General features: G+C 42.5%; 1 protein-coding gene and 1 long non-coding RNA gene across 2 annotated transcripts in view; both read right to left on the minus strand.

Annotated features, from left to right (window-relative positions):
• The window catches only part of LOC138637867 (alpha-1,4-N-acetylglucosaminyltransferase-like), an 80,900-nt gene extending 65,876 nt beyond the window's left edge, over window positions 1-15,024 (minus strand). The window contains exon 1 of the mRNA XM_069726795.1: window positions 14,180-15,024. Coding sequence (XP_069582896.1) covers window positions 14,180-14,746 — 567 coding nt within the window. The 5' untranslated portion in view covers window positions 14,747-15,024. The remainder of the gene's footprint in view (window positions 1-14,179) is intronic.
• Window positions 15,025-20,385: 5,361 nt separating this feature from the next.
• The window catches only part of LOC138638554 (uncharacterized), a 120,112-nt gene continuing 116,543 nt past the window's right edge, over window positions 20,386-23,954 (minus strand). Inside the window, exon 3 of the long non-coding RNA XR_011312517.1 lies at window positions 20,386-20,686. This is a non-coding gene — a long non-coding RNA (uncharacterized lncRNA). The remainder of the gene's footprint in view (window positions 20,687-23,954) is intronic.

Below are 23,954 nucleotides of genomic sequence, written 5' to 3' on the forward strand. Positions count from 1 at the left end.
TAATAGGCGCGGGCAGAATCGCGATCTGCCCGCACCTATTAACTAGTTAAATGCCGCTGTCAAACGCAGACAGCGGCATTTAACTACCGCTTCCGGCCGGGCGGCCGGAAATGACGGCATCGCCGACCCCCGTCACATGATCGGGGGTCGGCGATGCTTGTGAATGGTAACCATAGAGGTCCTTGAGACCTCTATGGTTACTGATTGCCCGTCGCTGTGAGCGCCACCCTGTGGTCGGCGCTCACAGCACACGTGCAATTCTGCTACATAGCAGCGATCAGCAGATCGCTGCTATGTAGCAGAGCCGATCGTGCTATGCTTGCTTCTAGCCTCTCATGGAGGCTATTGAAGCATGGCAAAAGTTAAAAAAAAAAGTTTAAAAAAATGTGAAAAAAATAAAAAAAACATAAAAGTTTAAATCACCCCCCTTTCGCCCCAATCAAAATAAATCAATAAAAAAAATATCAAATCTACGCATATTTGGTATCGCCGCGCTCAGAATCGTCCGATCTATCAATTAAAAAAAAGTATTAACCTGATCGCTAAACAGCGTAGCGGGAAAAAAATTCGAAACGCCAGAATTACGTTTTTTTGGTCGCCGCGACATTGCATTAAAATGCAATAACGGGCGATCAAAAGAACGTATCTGCACCGAAATGCTATCATTAAAAACGTCATCTCGGCACGCAAAAAATAAGCCCTCAACCGACCCCAGATGATGAAAAATGGAGACGCTACGAATATCGGAAAATGGCGCAACTTTTTTTTTTTTTTTTAGCAAAGTTTAGTATTCTTTTTCACCACTTAGATAAAAAATAACCTAGTCATGTTTGGTGTCTATGAACTCGTAATGACCTGGAGAATCATAATGGCAGGTCATTTTTAGCATTTAGTGAACCTAGCAAAAAAGCCAAACAAAAAACCAATGTGGGATTGCACTTTTTTTGCAATTTCACCGCACTTGGAATTTTTTTCCCGTTTTCTAGTACACGACATGCTAAAACCAATGATGTTGTTCAAAAGTACAACTCGTCCCGCAAAAAATAAGCCCTCACATGGCCAAATTGACGGAAAAATAAAAAAGTTATGGCTCTGGGAAGGAGGGGAGCGAAAAACGAACACGGAAAAATGAAAAATCCCCCGGTCATGAAGGGGTTAAAGTGGGACTGCACATGAAGTGGGGGAGTAAAGGGGACTGCACATGATGATGTGAGGAAGGGGGTTAAAGGGGGTCTGCACATGATGTTGGGAAGGATTTAAAGGGGGCCTGCACATTAAATGGGGGTTTAATGGGGGGACTGCACATGATGATGTGGGGAGGGGGTTAAATGGGGACTGCATATGAAGTGAGGGTTTAAAGGAGCTGCAAAGGGTGACATGGGGTAAAGGGAACTGCACATGATGATGTGGGAGGGTTAAAGGGGACTGCACATGATGATGTGGGGAAGGGGGTTAAAGAGGGACTGCACATGAATTGGGGGTTAAAAGGAACTGCAAAGGGTGACATGGGGTAAAGGGGACTGCAGATGATGATGTGGGGGTTACAGGGGGACTGCACATGATGTGGGGGTTAAAGGGGGACTGCACATGATGATGTGGGGAGGGGGGTTAAAGGGGAACTGCACATGACATCGGGGGATAAAAGGAACTGCAAAGGATGTGGGGGTAAAGGGGACTGCACATGATGAAGTGAGGGGAGAGGACTGCACCTTATGAAGTGGGGGAGGGGATGGGAGACTGCAAATGATGAATTGAGAGTGAGGGAAGAGGGACAGCAATTGAACTGAAAGTGGGAGGTGGGGAGAGCAAATGTTGATCGGAGAGAGCAAATAATAATGATGGCCCCATTATGCATGGGGGGAACTGGGGCCATCATACTATATACATGGGGGAAACTGGAGCCATCCTACTTTATATATGGGAGAACTAGTGCTGGAATTCTATATTTCTATGCAGCCACACAATCCGGTCCATGTGCCGCGTATTGATGTGAGAGACTCATGCGAGTTTCTCACATCACACTCGCAAGTGTGACCCCGGCCTAACAGAAAAAGTGACAAACAACGAGAACTAGTCTGCACAGGTGCACTCCGCCCTTCACCATGCTGTGATTTTAATTACAGCTGATCACATCAGGTTCCGACCAACCCATAAATGTAGGCTTTACCAAGAGATGTGTTTATATTCACCCTGGATCCAAGAAGTATAATTTCTCCTTGTGGAGAGTGACATGTTAAGCATGTCGAGGTGAGGAGACTTAAAGCCACAATGCTCCTCTGGAAAATATGCAAATTGTCACTCTCCGCAAGGAGAAATGATACTTCTTGAACCCGGCCAGATGCCTCTCAATCAGCCAAACCAGATCTTCGCTTTGCACTGACGAGGAGCAGTACCCTGAAACACATTGTCTGCAAATTGAGATCTGGTTTGGTTTGGCTAAGTCATGTGACAAGGCTCGTTATAGGGTCAACATTGACTGTTAGGATTGCTACTTCCAATAGATGGCACTAGAATTCTAGTCCTCTTCCTCTCTGAAGAGACAATTTGTATATTCACCCATACATTCAGAGATTAGCCATAGGTAAGTATTCACACTAGGCAGTTAGGTCGGGGACCCATCCGTTTCATGAGATTACCTTGACGATGGTGGATAGGCTCACATTATTTGGCCAAATTTTGTGCTAAGCGTCTGATGTGTACTTTTCCTAAATTTCAGAAGCCATTTTGCTATTCACACTTCATGTATTTCACATTGACATGCTTTAACACTATTGAGTGCAACCATTTTTCGTATTTTGATATATTTAAGTCGTTTTTAATGCACCTATTCAGACTAGTTCTTGTTGTTTCAGTCAGTTATTCTGTTACTTATGTGGGGAGAACTGGGACCATCCTACTACAGTTGTGGCCAAAAGTATTGACACCCCTGCAATTCTGTCAGATAATACTCAATTTCTTCCTGAAAATGATTGCAAACACAAATTCTTTGTTATTATTATCTTCATTTAATTTGTCTTAAATGAAAAAACACAAATAGAATTGTCCTAAAGCCAAATTGGATATAATTCCACACCAAACATAAAAAAGGGGTGGACAAAAGTATAGGCACTGTTCAAAAAAATCATGTGATGCTTCTCTAATTTGTGTAATTAACAGCACCTGTAACTTACCTGTGGCACCTAACAGGTGTTGGCAATAACTAAATCACACTTGCAGCCAGTTGACATGGATTAAAATTGACTCAACCTCTATCCTGTGTCCTTGTGTGTACCACATTGAGCATGGAGAAAAGAAAGAAGACCAAAGAACTGTCTGAGGACTTGAGAAACCAAATTGTGAGAAAGCATGAGCAATTTCAAGGTTACAAATCCATCTCCAAAGACCTGAATGTTCCTGTGTCTACCGTGCGCAGTGTCATAAAGAAGTTTAAAGCCCATGGCACTGTGGCTAACCTTCCTAGATGTGGATGGAAAAGAAAAATTGACAAGAGATTTCAATGTAAGATTGTGTGGATGTTCGATAAAGAACCCCGACTAAGATCCAAACAAGTTCAAGCTGCCCTGCAATCCGAGGGTACAACAGTGTCAACCCGTACTATCCATCGGCGTCTGAATGAAAAGGGACTGTATGGTAGGAGTCCCAGGAAGACCCCACTTCTTACCCCGAGACATAAAAAAGCCAGGCTGGAGTTTGCCAAAACTTACCTGAAAAAGCCTAAAATGTTTTGGAAGAATGTTCTCTGGTCAGATGAGACAAAAGTAGAGCTTTTTAGGCAAAGGCATCAACATAGAGTTTACAGGAGAAAAAAAAAGGCATTCAAAGAAAAGAACACGGTCCCTACAGTCATACATGGCGGAGGTTCCCTGATGTTTTGGGGTTGCTTTGCTGCCTCTGGCACTGGATTGCTTGACCGTGTGCATGGCATTATGAAGTCTGAAGACTACCAACAAATTTTGCAGCATGATGTAGGGCCCAGTGTGAGAAAGCTGGGTCTCCCTCAGAGGTCATGGGTCTTCCAGCAGGACAATGACCCAAAACACACTTCAAAAAGCACTAGAAAATGTTTTGAGAGAAAGCACTGGAGACTTCTAAGGTGGCCAGCAATGAGCCCCGACCTGAATCCCATAGAACACCTGTAGAGAGATCTAAAAATGGCAGTTTGGAGAAGGCACCCTTCAAATATCAGGGACCTGGAGCAGTTTGCCAAAGAAGAATGGTCTAAAATTCCAGCAGAGCATTGTAAGAAACTCATTGATGGTTACCGGAAGCGGTTGGTCGCAGTTATTTTGGCTAAAGTTGTGCAACCAAGTATTAGGCTGAGGGTGCCAATACTTTTGTCTGGCCCATTTTTGGAGTTTTGTGTGAAATGATCAATGTTTTGCTTTTTGTTTCATTCTCTTTTGTGTTTTTTCATTTAAAACAAATTAAATGAAGATAATAATACCAAAGAATTTGTGATTGCAATCATTTTCAGGAAGAAACTGAGTATTATCTGAAAGAGTTTCAGAGGTGTCAATACTTTTGGCCACAACTGTATATGGGGGAACTGGGGCCATCCTACTATATACAGTATATATGGGAGAACTGGGAGATCTAGGGGACATCACATTGTATATAGGGGCTATGAAGCCATTTTACTATATGGGGAGCTGTGAAGTCCTCAATGTATAATAAAGGGCTTTGGGGACCACCATATTGTGTATTTGGGGCTGAAAGACCATCTTTCTGTATAGTCAGAGCTGTGTTGGAGATTATCTGCATTGTTGGGTCTGGTGTCTCTCATCTTCCTCTTGACAATACCCCATAGATACTCTATAGGGTTAAGGTCAGGCGAGTTTGCTGGCCAATCAAGCACAGTGATACTGGTGTTTTTAAACCAGGTATTGGTACTTTTTGCAGTGTGGACAGGTGCCATGTATTGCTGGAGAATGAAATTTCCATCTCCAAAAAGCTTGTCAGCAGAGGGAAGCATGAAGTGGTGTAAAATCTCCTGGTAGATGGCTGCGCTGACTTTGGTCTTGATAAAACACAGTGGACCTACACCAGCAGATGACATGGCTCCCCAAACCATCAATGATTGTGGAAACTTCACACTAGACCTCAAGCAGCTTGGATTGTGGCCTCTCCACTCTTCCTCCCAGACCCTGGGACCTTAATTTCCAGATGAAATGCAAAATTTACTTTCATTTGAAAATACCTTGGACCACTGAGCAACAGTCCAGTTATTTTTCTCCTTGGCCCAGGTAAGATATTTCTGGTGTTGTCTATTGGTCATGAGTGGCTTGACACAAGGAATGCGACACTTGTTGCCCAAGTCCTGACTACGTCTGTGTGTGGTGGCTCTTGAATAAATTACTCCAGCAGCAGTCCAGTCCTTGTGAATCTCCCCCAAATTTTTGAATGGCCTTTTCTTAACAATCCTTTCAAGGCTGCTGTTATCCCGGTTGCTTGTGCACCTTTTTCTACCACACTTTTTCCTTCCACTCAACTTTCCATTAATATGCTTGGACACAGCACTCTGAACAGTCAGCTTCTTTAGCAATGACCTTTTGTGGCTTACCCTCCTTGCGGAGTGTGTCAATGACTGCCTTCTGGACATCTGCCCATGATTGTGGAACCTACTGAAACAGACTAAGGGACCTTTTTAAATGCTTAGGAAGCCTTTGGAGGTGTTTTTTTTGTCAATTATTCTAATTTACTGAGTTAATGATGTCTATGTTTTAATTGTCTGTAAGCCATAATCATCAACATTAACAGAAAAAAACACGTAAAATAGATCACTCTATTTGTAATGACTCTATAATATGAGTTTCTCTTTTTGTATTGAAGAACTGAAATAAATTAACTTTTTTATGATATTCTAATTTTGTGAGAAGCACTTGTATGACACCCCAGGCCAAAAGGCTGCATTAATCTGCAGTAGAATTGACTGGTTCTGGAATAATTCTGGTTCTACATAATTCTGGTCATTTATGTTTAGAACTGAAAACGATGTTCTCTGTATAATAAAATGAGTGTGATGTACGTGGGTATCAGGCTGTTCAACACCACCTTTTACTAAAAATTTCTTTACATAAGCTAGTTTGTTATAAATAGGGACACATATATATATATATATATATATATATATATACATATATATATATATTTATAAATAGACACTCCCTTTTTGTGTCAGTTAAATAGTGTTGGTTAAATAAGTACCACTGTCTCCTCACTGTCTACCCTGCTTACATAAACACAGATTTGGGGAAAAAATATGGGAGGGCTTCTTTAACCCCTTAGCGACCGCCGATACGCCTTTTAACGGCGGCCGCTAAGGGTACTTAAATCACAGCGCCGTTAATTAACGGCGCTGTGGAAAAGGTAAATAGCGCCCCCCAGAGTCGGATTTTCTCCGGGGTCTCGGCTGCCGGGGGTAGCCGAGACCCCAGAGGACATGATTCGGGGTTTTTTTTACCGACCCCGCATTTGCGATCGCCGGTAATTAACCGTTTACCGGCGATCGAAAAAAAAAAATGCGATTTATTTTCAATTTCTCTGTCCTCCGATGTGATCGCACATCAGAGGACAGAGAAAAGGGGTCCCAGATAGCCCCCCGATACTCACCTATCTCCCCCGGTGCTCCTCGTGGCTCCCGGTGGGCACCGGGAGAATCTTTGGGGTCTCGGCTGCCGGGGGTAGCCGAGACCCCAAAGAACATGATCAGGGTCGGTTTTACTGACCCCTGTTTTGCGATCGCCGGTAATTAACTGTTTACCGGCGACTGCAAAAAAAATAAATAAAAAATCAAAGTGTAATTCTCTGTCCTCTGATGTGATCGCACATTAGAGGACAGAGAAATAGGGGGATTCGGGGACCCTATTATACTTACTGGTGTCTCTGGATCCTCCTGCTGCTCCTCCTGGCTGCCGGGGAAAAGAAAATGGCGGGCGCATGCGCAGTGCGCCCGCCATCTATCGCCATCTGCCGGTTGACAGGAGAAGAGCAGTTGGGGCTAAAATTAGGGTTAGGGTTAGGGCTATGGTTAGGGCTAGGGTTAGGGTTAGGGCTAGGGTTAGAGCTAGGGTTAGGGCTAGGGTTAGGGCTAGGGCTAGGGTTAGGGCTAGGGTTAGGGTTGGGGTTAGGGCTAGGGTTAAGGCTAGGGTTAGGGTTAGGGCTGGGGTTAGGGTTAGGGCTGGGGTTAGGGCTAGGGTTAGGGTTAGGGCTAGGGTTAGGGTTAGGGTTAGGGCTAGGGTTAGGGCTAGGGTTAGGGTTGGGGCTAAATTTAGGGTTAGGGTTGGGGCTAAATTCAGGGTTAGGGTTCTTTCACACTTACGTCGGTACGGGGCCGTCGCAATGCGTCGGCCCGACATACCGACACACGTTGTGAAAATTGTGCACAACATGGGCAGCGGATGTAGTTTTTCAACGCATCCACTGCCCAATCTATGTCCTCGGAAGGAGGGGGCAGAGTTACGGCCACGCATGCGCGGTCAGAAATGGCTGACGCGACGTACAAAAAAAGTTACATTGAACGTTTTTTGTGCCGACGGTCCGCCAAAACACAACTGATCCAGTGCACGACGGACGCGACGTGTGGCCATCCATCACGATCCGTCGGCAATACAAGTCTATGGGCAAAAAAACGCATCCTGCGGGCACATTTGGAGGATCTGTTTTTTGTCCAAAACGACGGATTGCGACGGATGCCAAACGACGCAAGTGTGAAAGTAGCCTTAGGGCAAGGGTTAGGGTTGGGGCTAAAGTTAGGGCTAGGGTTGGGGTTAAAGTTAGGGTTAGATTTGGGGTTAGAGTTTGGATTAGAGTTGGTATTAGGGTTAGGGTTGGCATTAGGGTTACGCTTGGGATTAGGGTTAGGTTTGGTATTAGGGTTAAGGTTAGGGTTGTGATTAGGGGTGTATTGGGATTAGGGTTAGGTTTGAGGTGACGGTTGAGATTAGGATTAGGGGTGTGTTGGATTTAGGGTTTTGATTAGGGTTATGGTTAGGGTTGACATTAGGGTTGTTTTGGGGTAAGGGTTGTGATTATCGTTAGGGTTAGTGATTAGGATTATGGATCGGGTTGGGGTTAGGGTTGGAGCTAGAATTGGGGGGTTTTCACTGTTTAGTTACATCAGGGGGTCTCCAAACATGACAGCCAATTTTGCGCTCAAAAAGTCAAATGGTGCTCCCTCCCTTCTGAGCTCTGCCGTGCGCCCAAACAGTGGGTTACCCCCACAAATGGGGCATCAGCGTACTCGGGATAAATTGGACAACAACTTTTGCGGTCCAATTTCTCCTGATACCCTTGTGAAAATAAAAACTTGGGGGCTACAAAATCTTTTTTGTGGAAAAAAAAATATTTTTTTATTTTCACGACTCTGCATTCTAAACTTCTGTGAAGCACTTGGGCATTCAAAGTTCTCACCACACATCTAGATAAGTTCCATGGGGGGTCTAGTTTCCAAAATGGGGTCACTTGTGGGGGGTTAATACTGTTTAGGTACATCAGGGGCTCTGCAAACGTAACATAACGCCCACAGACCATTCTATCTAAGTCTGCATTCCAAAACAGCGCTCCTTCCCTTCCGAGCTCTGCCGTGTGCCCAAACAGTGGTTTACCCCCACATATGGCACTTCAGTGCACTCGGGATAAATTGGACATCAACTATTGAGGTCCAATTTCTCCTGTTACCCTTGTGAAAATAAAAACTTGGGGGTTACAATATCTTTTTTGTGGAAAAAAAAATATTTTTTATTTTCACGACTCTGCATTCTAAACTTCTGTGAAGCACTTGGGCATTCAAAGTTCTCACCACACATCTAGATAAGTTCCATGGGGGGTCTAGTTTCCAAAATGGGGTCACTTGTGGGGGGTTTCTACTGTTTAGGCACATCAGGGGCTCTCCAAACGCGACCTGGCGTCCAATCTCAATTCCAGACAATTCTACATTGAAAAAGTAACACGGCACTCCTTCTCTTCCAAGCTCTGCGGTGCGCACAAACAGTGGTTTACTCCCACATATTGGGTATCGACGTACTCAGGAGAAATTGCACTACAACTTGTGTGGTCTAATTTCTCCTTTTACCCTTGTGAAAATAAAAATTTTGGGGCAAAAAGATCATTTTTGTAGAAAAAATTTGATTTTTTTTATTTTCACGGCTCAACGTTATCAACTTCTGTGAAGCACATGGGGGTTCAAAGTGCTCACCACACATCTAGATAAGTTCCTTAAGGGGTCTAGTTTCCAAAATGGTGTCACTTGTGGGGGGTTTCCACTGTTTAGGCACATCAGGGGCTCTCCAAACGCGACATGGCATCCGATCTCAATTCCAGACAATTCTACATTGAAGAAGTAAAACGGCACTCCTTCTCTTCCAAGCTCTGCAGTGCGTCCACACAGTGGTTTACCCCCACATATTGGGTATTGACGTACTCAGAAGAAATTGCACTACAACTTTTATGGTCTAATTTCTCCTGTTACCCTTGTGAAAATAAAAATTTGGGGGCAAAAATATCATTTTTGTAGAAAAAATGCAATTTTTTATTTTCACGGCTCAACGTTATAAACGTCTGTGAAGCACATGGGGGTTCAAAGTGCTCACCACACATCTAGATAAGTTCCTTAAGTGGTCTAGTTTCCAAAATGGTGTCACTTGTGGGGGGTTTCCACTGTTTAGGCATATCAGGGGCTCTCCAAACGTGACATGGCGTCCGATCTCAATTCCAGACAATTCTGCATTGAAAAAGTCAAACGGTGCTCCTTCAATTCCAAGTTCTGCGGTGCGCCCAAACAGTGGTTTACCCCCACATATGGGGTATTGGCGTATTCAGGAGAAATTGCATAACAAAATTTATGGTTACATTTCTGTTTTTACACTTGTGAAAATAAAAAAAATGGTTCTGAATTAAAATATTTGCAAAAAAAAGTTAAATGTTCATTTTTTCCTTCCACATTGTTTCAGTTCCTGTGTAGCACGTAAAGGGTTAATAAACTTGTTGAATGTGGTTTTGAGAACCTTGAGGGTTGTAGTTTTTAGAATGGTGTCACACTTCGTTATTTTCTATCATATAGACCCCTCAAAATGACTTCAAATGTGATGTAGTCCCTAAAAAAAAAAGGTGTTGTAAAAATGAGAAATTGCTGGTCAACTTTTAACCCTTATAACTCCCTAGCAAAAAAAAAAATTTGTTTCCAAAATTGTGCTGATGTAAAGTAGACATGTGGGAAATGTTATTTATTAACCATTTTTTGTGACATACCTCTCTGATTTAAGGGCATAAAAATACAAAATTTAAAAATTGCAAAATTTTAAAAATTTTCGCCATATTTCCATTTTTTTCATAAATAATTGTAAGTAATATCGAAGAAATGTTACCACTATCATGAAGTACAATATGTCACGAAAAAACAATCTCAGAATCAGCGGGATCCGTTGAAGCGTTCCAGAGTTATAACCTCATAAAGTGACAGTGGTCAGAATTGCAAAAATTGGCTCGGTCATTAAGTACCAAATTGGCTCTGTCACTAAGGGGTTAAAGAAAACTTGTCACATCCTTTTTAGCTACTAAACTGTCCCCAATGTGCATCACTAGCACGTTGTTTTCAATCCAAACTCCAAAAATCACTTTATATAGTTGTATAGTACCATTTCATTCAGTCATAGGGGTGTCGCTTCATTTTATTTCAGTCAGGGGCTCATCATATTGTTGGCGCACAGGCACTCTGACTGATGTCCCGGGGTGTGCAAATGTCATGGGAATCTACTCTAAAATCCAGCACTTGCGTCTTGTTGAGCAGATCCTCGTGCCTGTGCAGTGATGAGTGGCGCCCCGTGCATGCGCACTGAATCTGGGTTTATAAACCCAGCTTCATTAACTGTGTTCACATGCGCTGGAGCCAAGGTAGTCACTGGCTCTGTGACCATGCTTGTCACTGCGCATGAGTGGAGAGAGACACTCGACACTGTTCAAGAGTGGGGAGCTGCACGCCACTGGGCAAGCGCAGGATTTTAGAGCAGATTCCCATGATGTCAGTGTACCCCGGAACAACAGATTGCATGGGCATTGACAATATAATAAAATGAAGTGCCACGCCTATGACTGGATGAGATGGTAAATTATTTTTGCAGATGATTAAGGCGTAGACTGGATTGAAAACAAAGTGTTAGTGATGCACCTTGCATCACTAACAACACACTAGGTACAGTTTTGTTGCTAAAAATTACTTGGCAGGTTCCCTTTAAGGGTAATAAAAAGGATATTACTTTAGCAAAACAAAAGTCCAAACGTAACGTTCTAGACGCCTCTGACCAATATTAATACACAAAACAGCAAAGCCAGCCACTAAATTTTAAAACTTAACATTTAATATGTATACTTCTAAAACAATATCTTATGTTTAAAATTATAATTAGGTGCTCATGCGTACCAGTGCACTAGACAAAAAATAGTTTGATCTCACCAAACGCCGTTTCTCTCCTTCTTATAGATTTCTGTGCTTTTCCAGAGCACGGCGTAGGGGAGAGACAAGTAAACCTTTTCCCCTCAAGGGGGAGACGAAGGGGAGGGGGTGGGGGTTGAAACCTATCTCCCCTGTCGTGCCCCGTGTATAAGTCTCCCGCCCTGACAAGGGCAGTTCCCAAGTTTGAGCCTGTTTAAATGAAGCCCATTGGAAAATATAGCCACCCTGGATAATGTATCGTCTTATACTTCCTTTTTTCTTCCCGACGCGTTTCCCTCCCCGTTATGGGGGTTCATCAGGGGATTGAAAGAATGTCCAGGTTCATGAAGGTATTCTGCAGTGGCAGACAAAACCTCATCTAGTAGTATCCTCCATGTGAGGGTCAAGCAGTCTCTCTCTTGTCAGGTCTAGTTGCCATTAAATAAGGGAGGGGGAGGTGCTTGGACTCAGCGTCTGTCATCACTTCCCTTTTAATTATACCATACATATTATTCTATTTAAATCGCTCCTTGTTAAACACATATTTCTAACAATACTCACAGAACAGTTTATTATACTCTTTAAGCAGTTCACATGTAGTTGTAGATTAGTTCTTATATCATGCGCTGTTCAGCGTGCCTCATTAACACCTCTGCGTAATGGAGCAACTGCGCATGCTCCTCTAAACCATGGAATTCCTTCACCCACATTTGCCGATCTGATTGATAATGACTCAGAACATACTACCACCCGTGCGCTCTTCAAGTATAATGAATATGGAGGCCTCAATTGTGACTCTGAGAGGTACTTATAATGCGATAGACCATAGTCGCACTAATAGTCAATACAGAGGTGAAGTACTGTCCCATCAATATCTAATTGAAAATACAAGGGGGACCAAATTTTATTTCTATTTCACTAAAGTATCTAAACATAATGGGGACCCGTGACTCAATTAAATGGTAAAGCCTGCTTATAATCTTAAGAAACCTCTAATAATACATAGACTCCTTTTGGTGGTCATTAGAGAATTACATTCTTCTGACCAGACAACAAAAATTACTTTTTGTCGCAAGGTATAAATTACCGGCCGCGTATTCAGCTGATGAACGTAGTAGGTGGCAGATAAGGTATATGACCTAGCATCTGCGGCTGGGTGCACACAGCCGAATAGTACAAATGTCAACAAGCTGTTAATTACATTATCTGGCTGATAAACTTCACTAAAGCATCTAAACATAATGGGGACCCGTGACTCAATTAAATGGTAAAGCCTGCTTATAATCTTAAGAAACCTTTAATAATACATAGATTCCTTTTAGTGGTCATTAGAGAATTATATTCTTCTGATCGGACAACAAAAATAACTTATTGTCGCAAGGTATAAATTACCGGCCGCGTATTCAGCTGATAAGCGAGGAACGCAGTAGGTGGTAGATAAGGGATATGACCTAGCATCTACGGCTGGGTGCACACACAGCCGAATAGTACAGATGTAAACGAGCTGTAAATTACCTTATCTGACTGATAAACTTAGAACGTAGGAGATAGCAGAAAAAGAATACGATTAAGTACCTGCGGTTATGCGCTCACACAGCCGAGTAGTACAGAGATACGGCAGAGTAAGGCGCACGCAGTAAACACCGACCAGGACCTAGGTCAGGTGACATTGAATCTGACAGGGCTTCAGCACGCACAGGCGCTGTGAGTTGATCATAGGTAGGCGTATACTAAGGTGCTTATGAGTAGATAGGGGTCCAGAACTTAAATAATAAATAAGGTATAAGTAGGATTGAAGTTGATGGGATCATTTGCCGGGTTATGTGAAGAGCGCACGGGTGGTAGTATGTTCTGAGTCATTATCAATCAGATCGGCAAATGTGGGTGAAGGAATTCCATGGTTTAGAGGAGCATGCGCAGTTGCTCCATTACGCAGAGGTGTTAATGAGGCACGCTGAACAGCGCATGATATAAGAACTAATCTACAACTACATGTGAACTGCTTAAAGAGTATAATAAACTGTTCTGTGAGTATTGTTAGAAATATGTGTTTAACAAGGAGCGATTTAAATAGAATAATATGTATGGTATAATTAAAAGGGAAGTGATGACAGACGCTGAGTCCAAGCACCTCCCCCTCCCTTATTTAATGGCAACTAGACCTGACAAGAGAGAGACTGCTTGACCCTCACATGGAGGATACTACTAGATGAGGTTTTGTCTGCCACTGCAGAATACCTTCATGAACCTGGACATTCTTTCAATCCCCTGATGAACCCCCATAACGGGGAGGGAAACGCGTCGGGAAGAAAAAAGGAAGTATAAGACGATACATGATCCAGGGTGGCTATATTTTCCAATGGGCTTCATTTAAACAGGCTCAAACTTGGGAACTGCCCTTGTCAGGGCGGGAGACTTATACACGGGGCACGACAGGGGAGATAGGTTTCAACCCCCACCCCCTCCCCTTCGTCTCCCCCTTGAGGGGAAAAGGTTTACTTGTCTCTCCCCTACGCCGTGCTCTGGAAAAGCACAGAAATCTATAAGAAGGAGAGAAACGGCGTTTGGTGAGATCAAACTATTTTTTGTCTAGTGCACTGGTACGCATGAGCACCTAATTATAATTTTAAACATAAGATATTGTTTTAGAAGTATACATATTAAATGTTAAGTTTTAAAATTTAATAAAAAGGATATCTAGTATAGTAAGTTGTTATATTAATGCTGTATAGACTATCATTTCTTACTACTTACCTTCTTATACCAAGGCAGAAAAGGTGTGTTAGCAAATAACTTCTCCAATCGAAGAGGCAAAAAGTAGATATTCTTATAAATTGAGAGTGTTGGGTAGCGTTTCCGAGCTTTCTTCTCATCATCGTCAGTGACTATGTCTTCTAGTCCTTTCATGAAGAAGACAACTGGTCGGTCCGGATACATTCGAGCCGCTGATTCAATTGAGCATAAAACCAAGGATGGCTCATCCATTCTGTCTGTTGTTTCTACAAATAAGATACCGTTTCCTTGCTGCATGACAGCACTTAGTATTTTATTTTCTGTGTGATTATAATCATCCGTAATTGGGAAATCCTTATATTGACTATCGATGTCCTCCTCATTTAATGAATTGAAGATGAGACTTTTATCAATCAGAAAGTCAATTGCGTATAAACTGTTCTGTTTAATTGAAGTTCGGGTTAGAAAACATATAGTTGCTATTATCAGCAGAAAAGTCAAAATTCGCAGTTTTTTCAACATATTGTACTTGCAATTTCCAATTAAGCTGCAAAAGCAAAAACAAAAAAAATATATATATATTAGCATAACATATCACGATAACTTATATTTAAAACACTCTCTTTAACCCCTCTTTTATTTTTTGCGATTTCTTTTTTCCCTCTCCCATTGCAAATAGCCATCATTTTTTTATTATTCAACTGATATTTATTATTATTATTATTATTCATTTTTATAGCGCCATTTATCCCATAGTGCTTTACATGTGGAAGGGGCAATTATAGCCAAGTACAATAAACATAAGCAAAACAGGGCACACACAAGTACAGAGGGAGAGAGGACCCTGCCTGTGAGGGCTCACAGTCTGCAGGGGATGGGTGAGGATATATTGAAGGAGAGGGTAGAGCTAGTTGTGCGGCAGTTCAGCAGACTAATGATCACTGCAGGTTGTAGGCTTGTCGGAAGAGGTGGATATAGATATATAAGGGCTTATTTTTCTGAATGAGTTGTACTTTTGAATGAATATGTATAAACAAATAAAATTAGAGTTAATAGATAAAAAAGAAAGCAGTATCCTCAGATATTAACCCCTTCATGACCCAGCCTATTTTGACCTTAATGACCTGGCCGTTTTTTGCAATTCTGACCAGTTTCCATTTATGAGGTAATAACTCAGGAACGCTTCAACGGATCCTAGCGGTTCTGAGATTGTTTTTTCATGACATATTGGGATTCATGTTAGTGGTAAATTTAGGTCAATAAATTCTGCATTTATTTGTGATAAAAACGGAAATTTGGCAAAAATTTTGAAAATTTCGCAATTTTCACATTTTGAATTTTTATTCTGTTAAACCAGAGTTATGTGACACAAAATAGTTAATAAATAACATTTCCCACATGTTTACTTTACATCAGCACAATTTTGGAAACAAAATTTTTTTTTCCTAGGAAGTTATAAGGGTTAAAATTTGACCAGCGATTTCTCATTTTTACAACGAAATTTACAAAACCATTTTTTTTAGGTACCACCTCACATTTGAAGTCAGTTTGAGGGCTCTATATGGATGAAAATACCCAAATGTGACACCATTCTAAAAACTGCACCCCTCGAGGTGCACAAAACCACATTCAAGAAGTTTATTAACCCTTCAGGTGCTTCACATCAGCAGAAGCAACATGGAAGGAAAAAATGAACATTTAACTTTTTAGTCACAAAAATGATTTTTAGCAACATTTTTTTTATTTCTCCAATGGTAAAAGGAGAAACTGAACTACTAAAGTTGTTGTCCAATTTGTCCTGAGTACGCAGATACCTCTTATGTGGGGGTAAACCACTGTTTGGGTGCACGGCAGGGCTTGGAAGGGAAGGAGCGCCATTTGACTTTTTGATTGAAAAATTGGCTCCACTCTTTAGCGGATACCATGTCACGTTTGGAGAACCTCCGTGTGCCTAAAAATTAAAGCTCTCCCACAAGTGACCCCATTTTGGAAACTAGACGCACTGAGGAACTTATCTAGATGCATAATGAGCACTTTGAACCCCCAGGTGCTTCACAAATTGATCCATAAAAATTAAAAAGTACTTTTTTTTCACAAAAAATTTTTTTAGCCTCAATTTTTTCATTTTCACATGGGCAACAGGATAAAATGGATCATAAAATTTGTTGAGCAATTTCTCCTGAGTACAACGATACCTCACATGTGGGGGTAAACCACTGTTTGGGCACACGGCAAGTCTCAGAAGGGAAGGAGCGCCATTTGACTTTTTGAATGAAAAATTATCTCCATCGTTATCGGACACCATGTCGCGTTTGGAAAGCCCCTGTGTGCCTAAACATTGGAGCTCCCCCACAAGTGACACCATTTTGGAAACTAGACCCCCCAAGGAACTTATCTAGATGCATATTGAGCACTTTAAACCCCCAGGTGCTTCACAGAAGTTGATAACGCAGAGCCATGAAAATAAAAAAAATATTTTTCTTTCCTCAAAAATGATTTTTCAGCCTGGAATTTCCTATTTTGCCAAGGGTAATAGGAGAAATTGGACCCCAATTGTTGTTGTCCAGTTTGTCCTGAGTACGCTGATACCCCATATGTGGGGGTAAACCACTGTTTGGGCACACGGCAGTGCTCGGAAGGGAAGGCACGCCATTTGGCTTTTTAAATGGAAAATTAGCTCCAATCATTAGCGGACACCATGTCACGTTTGGAGAGCCCCTGTGTGCCTAAACATTGGAGATCCCCCACAAATGACCCCATTTTGGAAACTAGACCCCCAAAGGAACTAATCTAGATGTGTGGTGAGGACTTTGAACCCCCAAGTGCTTCACAGAAGTTTATAACACAGAGCCATGAAAATAAAAAATAAAAAATATTTTCTCAAAAATGATCTTTTAGCCTGCAATTTTTTATTTTCCCAAGGGTAACAGGAGAAATTTGACCCCCAAAGTTGTTGTGCAGTTTCTACTGAGTACGCTGTTACCCCATATGTGGGGGTAAACCACTGTTTGGGCACATGCCGGAGTTCGGAAGTGAAGTAGTGACGTTTTGAAATGCAGACTTTGATCGAATGCTCTGCAGGCGTCACGTTGCGTTTGCAGAGCCCCTGATGTGGCTAAACAGTAAAAACCCCCCACAAGTGACCCCATTTTGGAAACTAGACCCCGAAAGGAACTTATCTAGATGTGTGGTGAGCACTTTGAACCCCCAAGTGCTTCAGAGAAGTTTATAACGTAGAGCCGTGAAAATAATAAATACGTTTTCTTTCCTCAAAAATAATTATTTAGCCCAGAATTTTTTATTTTCCCAAGGGTTACAGGAGAAATTGGACCCCAAAAGTTGTTGTCCAGTTTCTCCTGTGTACGCTGATACCCCATGTGTGGGGGTAAACCACTGTTTGGGCACACGTCGGGGCTCAGAAGGGAAGTAGTGACTTTTGAAATGCAGACTTTCATGGAATGGTCTGCGGACGTCATGTTGCGTTTGCAGAGCCCCTGGTGTGCCTAAACAGTAGAAACCCCTCAAAAGTGACCCCAATTTAGAAACTAGACCCCCCAAGGAACTAATCTAGATATGTGGTGAGCACTTTGAACTCCCAAGTGCTTCACAGACGTTTACAACGAAGAGCCGTGAAAATAAAAAATCATTTTTCTTTCCTCAAAAATGATGTTTTAGCAAGCATTTTTTTATTTTCACAAGGGTAACAGGAGAAATTGGACCCCAGTAATTGTTGCGCAGTTTGTCCTGAGTATGCTGGTATCCCGTATGTGGGGGTAAACCACTGTTTGGGCACACGTTGGGACTCGGAAGTGAGGGAGCACCATTTGACTTTTTGAATACAAGATTGGCTGGAATCAATGGTGGCGCTATGTTGCGTTTGGAGACCCCTGATGTGCCTAAACAGTGGAAACCCCTCAATTCTACCTCCAACACTAACCCCAACACTAACCCCCCCACACCCCTAACCCTAATCCCAACTGTAGCCATAACCCTAATCACAACCCTAACCACAACCCTAATTCCAACCCTAACCCTAAGGCTATGTGCCCACGTTGTGGATTCGTGTGAGATTTTTCAGCATCATTTTTGAAAAATCCACGGGTAAAAGGCGCTGCGTTTTACCTGCGGTTTTACCGCGGATTTCCAGTGTTTTTTGTGCGGATTTCACCTGTGGATTCCTATTGAGGAACAGGTGTAAAACGCTGCGGAATCCGCACAAAGAATTGACATGCTGCGGAAAATACAAAGCAGCGTTTCCGCGCGGTATTTTACGCACCATGGTCACAGCGGATTTGGTTTTCCAAAGGTTTACATGGTACTGTAAACCTGATGGAACACTGCAGCGAATCCGCAAGCGGGCGATCCGCAGTGGATCCACAGCCAAATCCGCACCGTGTGAACATAGCCTAATTCTAAAGGTATATGCACACGCTGCGGAAAACACTGCGGATCCGCAGCAGTTTCCCATGAGTTTACAGTTTACAGCATGTCACTTCTTTCTGCGGATTCCGCAGCGGTTTTACAACTGCTCCAATAGAAAATCGCAGTTGTAAAACTGCAGTGAAATGCGCAGAAAAAACGCGGTAAATCCGCCATAAATCCGCAGCGGTTTAGCGCTGCGGATTTGATAAATCCGCAGAGGACCAGAATACATGTGCACATACCGAAACCCTAATCCTATTCTAACCTTAGTGGGAAAAAAAAGAAATTCTTAATTTTATTATTGTCCCTACCTATGGGGGTGACAAAGGGGAGGGGTAATTTACTATTTTTTTTAATTTTGACCACTGTGATAGGTTATATCACAGTGATCAAAATGCACTTTGGAACGAATCTGCCGGCCGGCGGATTCGGCGGGCGCACTGCGCATGCGCCCGCCATTTTGGAAGATGGCAGCGCCCATGGAGAAGACGGACGGACCCCGAGAGGATCGGTAAGTATGATGGGGTGGGGGGGAGCACGGGGGGGATTGGAGCATGGGGGGGTGGATCGGAGCGCGGTGGGGTGGATCGGAGCACAGGGGGGTGGATCGGAGCACGGGGGGGATCGGAGCACGGGGGGGTGGATCGGAGCACGTGGGTGGATTGGAGTGCAGGGGGGTTGGATCAGAGCACGGGAGGGTGATTGGAGCACGGGGGGAAGCGGACAAGAGCACGGGGGAGCGGAGCACAGGACGGAGCGGTGCATAGGACTGATCGGAGGACTGGGGGGGCGATCGGTGGGGTGGGGTGGGGGCACATCAGTGTTTCCAGCCAAGGCCGATGATATTGCAGCATCGGCCATGGCTGGATTGTAATATTTCACCAGTTTTAATAGGTGAAATATTACAAATCGCTCTGATTGGCAGTTTCACTTTCAACAGCCAATCAGAGCGATCGTAGCCACGGGGGGGGGGGGGGGTGAAGCCACCCCCCCTGGGCTGTACTACCACTCCCCCTGTCCCTGCAGATCAGGTGAAATTGGAGTTAACCCTTTCACCCAATCTGCAGGGACGCGATCTTTCCATGATGCCACATAGGCGTCATGGGTCGGATTGGCACCGACTTTCATGACGCCTACGTGTCGTCAAAGGTCGGGAAGGGGTTAATTGCGATTTTCATCTTAATAGTATTGAAACTTCAAATTTTTTTTAACATTAATGGTATTGTAGATTCGAGACATATATGGTATGGTAGTGTTGTTTTCTGTAAACCAAGTCCATTTTCCATCTAGTAATATATGCACTGGAGACATAACAAAGCCAGAGAGGAAATGGTGGAAGCTAAAAATGCAACATAGTATCTTTTTTTAGCGTCCGCCGTTTCCTCTCTGGTTTTGTAATATCCCCTTAGTATATGACTTCATGGAAAATGGACTTGGTTACTAATAGTATTTTTATAGGTCATGTTGTGCATTTATTAATTATACAATACTATTATACCATATTTCTCAAAGCATCAATAATATTACTATTATTACAATAATTATGTAGTTTCAAACGTCAGTTAAAATCTGAGAATATTCCTACCTTTTTTTATCTATGAACTATGTCACTGGTCAACGCAATTTTTCTGGCAAAAGGTTTTAAAACATTTTAAGTCAATTTTGGCTGCTGATTACGAATATGAACTCCGTTTTTGGCTATCACATCAGGATTTCGAGATATTTTCAATTTTTAATAAATTACTCCTATCTAATGTTTTATGATAAAAACACATAATTTTCGGTACTACATTGTGTATATTTTTTATCAAGAAATAACAAAGATTACAAAGTCTATGTACAGCAAATCAAATATACTTACAGAATTAAACTACAAAATATAAAAACACATATATATGGCACACAGATGAATGACAAATGGCAGTTATTTGCACTTTCTTTTCTTGGCTGGTCTTTGATGTACAGCTTCTGGGTTGTCTCTCATCAAGCTCCAGCAATAGTCAGCCATCATTTGTGAGTCCCACCGGTCTTGATACCGTTCTTCCATTGTTTTAATGTCTTGATGAAAACGCTCCCCTTGTTCCTCGCTCACATCCCCAAGGTTCTCTGGAAAAATGTCCAAATGGCTGTGTAAATATACAGAAATGGCGGATGCGACGTACAAAAAAACGTTACATTGAACTTTTTTTGTGCTGACGGTCCGCCAAAACACTGATCCAGTGCACGACGGACGCGACGTGTGGCCATCTGTCACGATCCTTTGACAATACAAGTCTATGGGCAAAAAACGCATCCTGCGGGCACATTTGCAGGATCCGTTTCTTGTCCAAAACGATTGCGATGGATGCCAAACGACGCAAGTGTGAAAGTAGCCTTAGGGCTAGGGTTAGGGTTGGGGCTAAAGTTAGGGCTAGGGTTCGGGCTAAAGTTAGGGTTAGAGTTGGGATTAGGGTTAGGGTTTGGATTAGGGTTGGTATTAGGGTTAGGGTTGACATTAGGGTTACGCTTGGGATTAGGGTTAGGTGTGGGATTAGGATTAAGGTTAGGGTTGTGATTAGGGGTGTATTGGGATTAGGGTTAGGTTTGAGGTTAGGGTTGAGATTAGGATTAGGGGTGTGTTGGATTTAGGGTTTTGATTAGGGTTATGGTTAGGGTTGTCGTTAGGGTTGTTTTGGGGTAAGGGTTGTGATTATCGTTAGGGTTAGTGATTAGGATTATGGATCAGGTTGGGATTAGGGTTAGGGGTGTGTTGGGGTTAGTATTGGAGCTAGAATTGGGGGGTTTCCACTGTTTAGGTACATCAGGGAGTCTCCAAACACGACAGCCAATTTTGCGCTCAAAAAGTCAAATGGTGCTCCCTTCCTTCTGAGCTCTGCCGTGCGCCCAAACAGTGGGTTACCCCCACATATGGGGCATCAGCGTACTTGGGATAAATTGGATGACAACTTCTGGGGTCCAATTTCTCCTGTTACCCTTGTGAAAATAAAAACTTGGGGGATACAAAATCTTTTTTGTGGAAAAATTTTTATTTTTTTATTTTTATGACTCTGCATTATAAACTTCTGTGAAGCACTTGGGCAATCAAAGTTCTCACCACACATCTATATAAGTTCCTTGGGGGGTCTAGTTTCCAAAACGGGGTCACTTGTGGGGGGTTACTACAGTTTAGGTACATCAGGGGCTCTGCAAACGCAACATAATGCCCGCAGACCATTCTATCAAAGTCTGCATTCCAAAACGGCGCTCCTTCCTTCTGAGCTCTGCCGTGCACCCAAACAGTGGTTTACCCCCCACATATGGGGTACCAGCATACTCAGGACAAATTGGACAACAACTTTTGGGGTCCAATTTCTCTTGTTACCCTTGTGAAAATAAAAACTTGGGGGCTAAAATATCTTTTTTGTGGAAAAAAATATTTTTTATTTTCACGACTCTGCATTCTAAACTTCTGTGAAGCACTTGGGCATTCAAAGTTCTCACCACACATCTAGATAAGTTCCATGGGGGGTCTAGTTTCCAAAATGGGGTCACTTGTGGAGGGTTTCTACTGTTTAGGCACATCAGGGGCTCTCCAAACGCGACATGGCGTCCAATCTCAATTCCAGCCAATTTTACATTGAAAAAGTAAAACGGCACTCCTTCTCCTCCAAGCTCTGCGGTGCGCACAAACAGTGGTTTACACCCACATATTGGGTATCGACGTACTCAGGAGAAATTGTACAACAACTTGTGTGGTCTAATTTCTCCTGTTACCCTTGTGAAAATAAAAATTTGGGGGCAAAAATATCATTTTTGTAGAAAAAATGCGATTTTTTTATTTTCACGGCTCTACGTTATAAACTTCTGCGAAGCACATGGGGGTTCAAAGTGCTCACCACACATCTAGATAAGTTTCTTAAGGGGTCTAGTTTCCAAAATGGTGTCACTTATGGGGGGTTTCCACTGTTTAGGCACACCAGGGGCTCTGCAAACGCAACATGGCGTCCGATCTCAATTCCAGACAATTCTACATTGAAAAAGTAAAACGGCACTCCTTCCCTTCCAAGGTGTGCGGTGCGCCCAAACAGGGGTTTACCCTCACATATGGGGTATCGACGTATTCAGGAGAAATCGCACAACAACTATTGTGGTCTAATTTCTCCTGCTACCCTTGTGAAAATAAGAATTTGTGGGCGAAAAGATAATTTTTGTGTAAACAAAAGCAATTTTTTATTTTTACGGCTCTACGTTATAAACTTCAGTGACGCTCTTGGGGGTTCAAAGTGCTCACCACACATCTAGATAAGTTCCTTAAGGGGTCTAGTTTCCAAAATGGTGTCACTTGTGGGGAGTTTCCACTGTTTAGGTACATCAGGGGCTCTCTAAACGTGACATGGCGTCCGATCTCAATTCCAGCCAATTCTGCATTGAAAAAGTCAAACGGCGCTCCTTCACTTCCAAGCTCTAAACAGTGGTTTACCCCCACATATGGGGTATTGACGTATTCAGGAGAAATTGCATAACAAAATTTATGGTTACATTTCTGTTTTTACACATGTGAAAATAAAAAAATGGTTCTGAATTAAGATGTTTGCAAAAAAAAGTTAAATGTTCATTTTTTCCTTCCACATTGTTTCAGTTCCTGCGAAGCACGTAAAGGGTTAATAAACTTCTTGAATGTGGTTTTGAGAACCTTGAGGGGTGTAGTTTTTAGAATGGTGTCGCACTTCGTTATTTTCTATCATATAGACCCCTCAAAATGACTTAAAATGTGATGTGGTCCCTAAAAAAAAATGGTGTTGTAAAAATGAGAAATTGCTGGTCAAATTTTAACCCTTATAACTCCCTAACAAAAAAAAATTTTGCTTCCAAAATTGTGCTGATGTAAAGTAGACATGTGGGAAATGTTATTTATTAACTATTTTTCATGACATATCTCTCTGATTTAAGGGCATAAAAATACAAAGTTTGAAAATTGCAAAATTTTATAAATTTTCGCCATATTTTCATTTTTTTCGTAAATAATCGCAAGTAATATCGAAGAAATGTTACCACTAACATGAAGTACAATATGTCACGAAAAAACAATCTCAGAATCAGAGGGATCCGTTGAAGCGTATCAGAGTTATAACCTCATAAAGTGACAGTGGTCAGAATTGTAAAAATTGGCTCGGTCATTAAGTACCAAATTGGCTCTGTCACTAAGAGGTTAACCCCTTTCTGACATGGGACGTACTATCCCGTAAAGGTGGGGTAGGCCCCCATGACCACGGACGGGATAGTACGTCCAGCGCGATCGGCGGCGCTCACGGGGGGAGCGCCGCCGATCGCGGCCGGGTGTCAGCTGTTTATCGCAGCTGACATCCGGCACTATGTGCCAGGAGCGGTCACGGAC

This window comes from Ranitomeya imitator, chromosome 5 (assembly GCF_032444005.1).
Source record: "Ranitomeya imitator isolate aRanImi1 chromosome 5, aRanImi1.pri, whole genome shotgun sequence".
NCBI lineage: Eukaryota > Metazoa > Chordata > Amphibia > Anura > Dendrobatidae > Ranitomeya > Ranitomeya imitator.